At 54.7% G+C, this 5,350-nt stretch overlaps 1 protein-coding gene across 1 annotated transcript; it reads left to right on the top strand.

The window, feature by feature from the left end:
• The first annotated feature begins 1,179 nt into the window (after positions 1–1,179).
• Positions 1,180–4,000, top strand: LOC129715748 (zinc finger protein 501-like). The gene has a single exon (XM_055665604.1). The coding sequence runs from the start codon at positions 1,819–1,821 to the stop codon at positions 3,127–3,129; it is 1,311 nt and encodes a 436-aa protein (XP_055521579.1). The 5' UTR covers positions 1,180–1,818; the 3' UTR covers positions 3,130–4,000.
• Positions 4,001–5,350: the final 1,350 nt, after the last annotated feature.

The raw sequence follows: 5,350 nt of genomic DNA, 5'->3' as shown, positions 1-5,350 counted from the left end.
ACCCCCCCCCCTCCCTCCCTCAAACGCCCCAAAATAGCGCACACGGCCAGTGGCAGAATTACACCGCCGCTGAAGGTAGGTTTCGTAACATACCTACCTCACTCCCGCACTGAATTAATGGCCAGGTTTAAATCAGAGAGAGATTGCGAGAGGGAGAGACTGGAGAGTGGGAGATTTAAAGAGAGAATGAGGTGAGTCTAGAGAGAGATATCTGAGAGGGTCGTAAATAAGTGGAGAAGGGCAGAGAGAGAGAGAGAGTTCTTCGGGAGGAAAAATCACCGTTTCACAACTTAAAATGTGAATTAAATACATCTTAAGAAACACTTTTATACATAAAAATAAACTACTTTCTTTTACCTGGTCCTCCATAAAATCCGTCCCAGTTGTCGGCATTGACGGCTTCAGAAGCTGATTTTAAAATCATTCCAGCGATTAACTTGTCGGGTGAATTTTATTTTAAAAACACACAGAGCGGCCGTAGGAACGGTTCTTTAGCAAAATCTTGCACTCCAACAAATATAATTCAGGACCAGATGGGGAAAACCCCGTTTTAACCCCCCCCCCCCCCCCTCAAACGCCCCAAAATCGCGCACACGGCCAGTGGCAGAATTACACCGCCGCTGAAGGTAGGTTTCGTGACATACCTACCTCACTCCCGCACTGACCCCTCACCAGGGATGGGGTGAGAGAGAGATAAAGACAGAGAGAGAGAGACAGAGAGTTGGGAGGGTGGAAAGAGAGAATGAGGTGAGTCTAGAGAGAGATATCTGAGAGGGTCGTAAATAAGTGGAGAAGGGCAGAGAGAGAGAGAGTGATGAGCGGCTGGAGGTGGAAAGGGGGTGAAGGGAGCAGCAGGGGCAAGCAGGGAGCAAAGGGAAGGGGAGGGATTCAAGGGGGAGTGGGTTTGGTGCCGAGGGGGATGAATGGGGGGGGCAGGGAACTGGGGGGGGAGAGAGAGGGGTCAAGTGAGCCGAGGAAGGGGGTAGGGAGCCAGGTGGGGGTGGGTTCACATTGTTTGGGGGTGGGGAGGAGGGGGGAGGGAGCAAAGGGAGTTAAGGAGCAGGAGGCGGCGGCAGGGAGCCACAGGGAGGAGGCCACATTGTTTTGGGGTGGGGAGGGTGTTGCAGTTTAGGAAGTCAAAGCAAGGCAGGGTCTTTACTGTGAATGGCGGGGCACAGGGTGAATGTGTGGAGCCGAGGGATCTAGGAGTGCAAGTACGAGTTGGGCCGAAGGGCCTCTTTCCAACGCTGTATCACTATCTATGACAAAGTGCTGGAGTAACTCAGCGGGTGTGGCAACATCTGTGGAGAAGATAGACACAAAGTGCTGGAGTAACTCAGCGGGTCAGGCAACATCTGTGGAGAAGATAGACACAAAGTGCTGGAGTAACTCAGCGGGTCAGGCAGCATCTGTGGAGAGAAGGAATGCATGATATTTTAGGTCAAGACCCTTCTTTGGTTTAATTTAGATTAGAGATGCAGTGCGGAAACAGGTCTTTCGGTCGGCCGAGTCGCGTAGTCAGGATCGATACCGGGTCTCTGGCGATGAGGCAGCAACTGTACCACTGCGCCACTGTGCCGCTCAGAACTATATAACGGTTTCCTCTTCCATAAACGCACCCAATATGTGCTAGTAATGTCCTGTTTGCCAGCTTGTTGACCCTCTGTGTTCCCCTCCTGCAGGGTTTAGGAGCCGTTGCTGTGGACGGAGAGAGACGGGATGCTCCGGGGACTGACCATTGAGGGCGGTCAGGGAGCCGATGAGCCCCCCCATCAGTCTGCTCAGTGTGTGGGCTGAGCTTCGAGGGGGTGAGCATAGATGGAGGACGACGTGATGGGGCACAACAAGGAGAAGCGTTATGAGTGTGACGTGTGTGGCAAGGCCTGGCAGAAGCCGTGCCTGCTGGAGATCCATCGGCGGGTACACACTGGAGAACGCCCCTTCGACTGCGTGGAGTGTGGGAAGAGCTTCACCCGCTCCAGCAACCTGCTGCAGCACAACCGCCTGCACTCCGGCGAGAGGCCCTTCACCTGCTCCGACTGTGGCAAGAGTTTCAAGACGGAGAATCACCTGAAGGTGCACCAGTGGGTGCACACGAGCAAGGAGCCCTATTGCTGCTCCACCTGCGGCAAGAGCTTTACCCGGGTGTATGGGCTGCGGGATCACCAGCGAGTGCACAGCGATGAGCGGCCGTTCACCTGCTCCGACTGCGGAAAAGGCTTCAAGTCGTCGCCGGACCTGAAGCAGCACAGGCGCATGCACACTGGGGAGCGGCCCTACACTTGCAATGACTGCGGCAAGGGCTTCACCCAGTTCAGAAACCTGCGGGTGCATCAACGCACCCACACCGGCGAGCGTCCCTACACCTGCACCCACTGTGGTAAGGGCTTCACCCACTCCACCAGCCTGCTGACCCACCAGCGCATCCACACCGGGGAGCTGCCCTATACCTGCAGCGACTGCGGCAAGGGCTACACCCGCTCCGACAGCCTGCAGTACCACCAGCGCACCCACACCGGCGAGCGTCCCTACACCTGCGCCCAGTGCGGCAAGTGCTTCACTAAGTCTAGTCACCTGCTGATGCACCAGCGCACCCACACCGGCGAGCGCCCCTACACCTGCGGCCAGTGCGGCAAGGGCTTCACCCGTTCCTCGCATCTGCTGAACCACCAGCGCACCCACACCGGCGAGCGCCCCTACATATGTACCCAGTGCGGCAAGGGCTTCACCCAGTCCTGTCACCTGCTGGTGCACCAGCGCACCCACACTGGCGAGCGCCCCTTCACCTGCGCCCAGTGTGGCAAGGGCTTCACCCAATCCTATCAGCTGCTGATGCACCAGCGCATCCATGCCGGCGAGCGCCCCTACACCTGCGCCCAGTGTGGCAAGGGCTTCATCTGCTCCACCCAGCTGCTGTCCCACCAGCGGGTGCATGCCGGCGACCGACCCGTCCCCAGCCCGGTGTGTGGAGAACGCTTTTCCATGGCCTCCCACACGCTGTCACATCACCGCGTTCACACTAGTGGCCAGTCCTACGACTGCCCGTACTGTGGTGAGGCGTTTGAGAGCTCGCGGGGGTTGCGGCAGCACCGGCGGGCCCACGACGGCGAGGAGCTGCTCCCACTATGACAAGAGCAAGGGAGCTGCGGGAACATCAGCGAATACACACCGGAGAGAGACCCTTTGTGTGCGCTGAGTGTGGCAAGGGTTACACCCGCATGTCCAGCGTGTGGCAGCACTGGCGTACCCACAGGGGTGAGCGTCCCTTCCCCTGCCCGTCCTGTGGTAAGTGCTTCACCCGCCTTGACCACCTGCTGGAGCACCAGCGAGTTCACTCCGGCCAGCGCCCCTTCACCTGCCCGCTCTGTGGCAAGGCCTTTGCCCGCTCCTGCAGCCTGCTGGCACACCGCCACGTGGATAGATAGGCGCTGTTTAGGTAAACACAAAATGCTGGAAGGAATGGGTAACATTTCTGGACGAGATCCTCCTCAGTCTCGACCCGAAATGTCACCCAGTCCTTCTGGCTAGAGATGATGCCTGTCCCACTGAGTTACTCCAGCATTTTGTGTCCTTTTTTGTAAACCAGCATCTGCAGTTCCTTGTTTTTAAACCATTCTGGTTAACTATGCAATATTCCAAATGCTACTTGAACAATGTCCCTTAAAGCTGCACGTATACATTCCTCTCTCCTTATCTCACATCCTTTTATCTCCTTATTTTCCCTCGCCTCCGTCACTTACTTCACTTTCCAAAATAGTAGCAAAATATGCTGTATATCTTTGTTCATTAGAGTGATGGCCCAGGAGGGTTAAGTGTGTGTTGCATACTTGACTTTGTATCCCCTGCCACTCTCACCGGCTAAATGATCAGTAAAGTTTGTGTTGGTTGATCTAACTTATTGTGAGTTGTCTGTTTTAAGAAATGTGCCTTAACAGTTCTGGACTCCCCAACATGGGGAACATTTTTCCTGCATCCACCCTGTCCAAACCCTCACTAATTTTATACGATTCTATAAGATACCCATTCTTCTGAATTCCAGTGAAAACAAACCCAGTCGACCCATTCTTTCAACATATGTCAGTCCCGCCATCATCCTATCCCCCTCCCCACACTCTCTATCTCTCGCACAATCTATCCCCTTTTCTCTATCCATCTCGCCCTCACCACCCTCTCTCTTTTATCTCTCCTCTCTCTTCCATCTTTCCCTCCCCACCCTCTTTCCCTCTCTCTATCCCCTTCTCTCTCTCCATCTCTCCCTCCCCACCCTCTCCCTCTATCTATCCCCTTCTCTCTCCATTTCTCCCTCCCTCCCTCTTTCCCTCTCTCTATCCCCTTCTCTCTCTCTCATCTCTCCCTCCCTCTCTCTCTCTCATCTTCTCCCTCTCCCCCTCTCCTCTCTCCCTCCTCTCTCTCTCCCCTTCTCTCTCTCCCTCTCTCTCTATCCCCTTCTCTCTCTCCATCTCTCCCTCCCCACCCTCTCCCTCTCTCTCCCCTTCTCTCCCTCCATCTCCCTCTCTCCCTCTCTCTCTCCCTCTCTCTTCTCTGTCTCCCCCTCTCTCTCTCCCTCTCCCCTTCTCTCTCTCTCTCTCCCTCTCCCTTCCCCCCTCTCTCTCTCTATCCCCTTCTCTTGAATCGCCTCTTCCAGCCTCTGGCGATAATGAATTGTCAAATGCAGCAGCTGCGATACATCACACCTTTCCAGGAGCTCCGTCATCGAAGACAATTGGAGGAGCTGTGATGAATCAAAATAATGGAATTATCAAGTGTTGTCTGTTTTCCTCCACCCATAGCTGTCACCACCCACTCTGCTAAAAGGCAGACCACATGACGGAGATGAGACGCTCCGATCAGCGGGTTGGTGTCAGGCCACGAGCCGGGTCTACCCGCATCCTGCACGGAGGGAGGGAGGGAGACCCGGCTGTGATCCTCGACTTGCCCTGACAATGGTCCCCAGGCTGCTGCTGTAACTTATTCCCTGCGGCATCTAAACAATGCGCTAACTCACAACAATTGTCCCCCTCCCACTGTTCAATGGGAGCATTCACATTCTTGTGTGCATTCTCTTCTTCATTCTGGATGGACACAATGTCAACACATTTTGACAGTTTACACCGTTGCGCCATTAAACGCGACTTATTCTCACACTTTAGCTTTAGCATTCAGAGTTCAGAGGCACAGTATGCAAACAGGCCCTTCGGCCCAGCGAGTCCATGCCAATCATCAATCCATCACCCGCTCACACTAGTTTTATGTTATCTCACGTTCTGCATATTAGGAGCACATTTACAGAGGGCAATTGAAGTTCATGCCATCATGCCTTAGGGATGTGGGAGGAAACACACGCTATCAT

This window comes from Leucoraja erinacea, unplaced genomic scaffold (genome assembly GCF_028641065.1).
Source record: "Leucoraja erinacea ecotype New England unplaced genomic scaffold, Leri_hhj_1 Leri_1371S, whole genome shotgun sequence".
NCBI classification, from domain to species: Eukaryota; Metazoa; Chordata; class Chondrichthyes; order Rajiformes; family Rajidae; genus Leucoraja; species Leucoraja erinaceus.
Note: the sequence above shows the minus strand (reverse complement) of the source record. Positions and strands in the feature narration are given on the sequence as shown.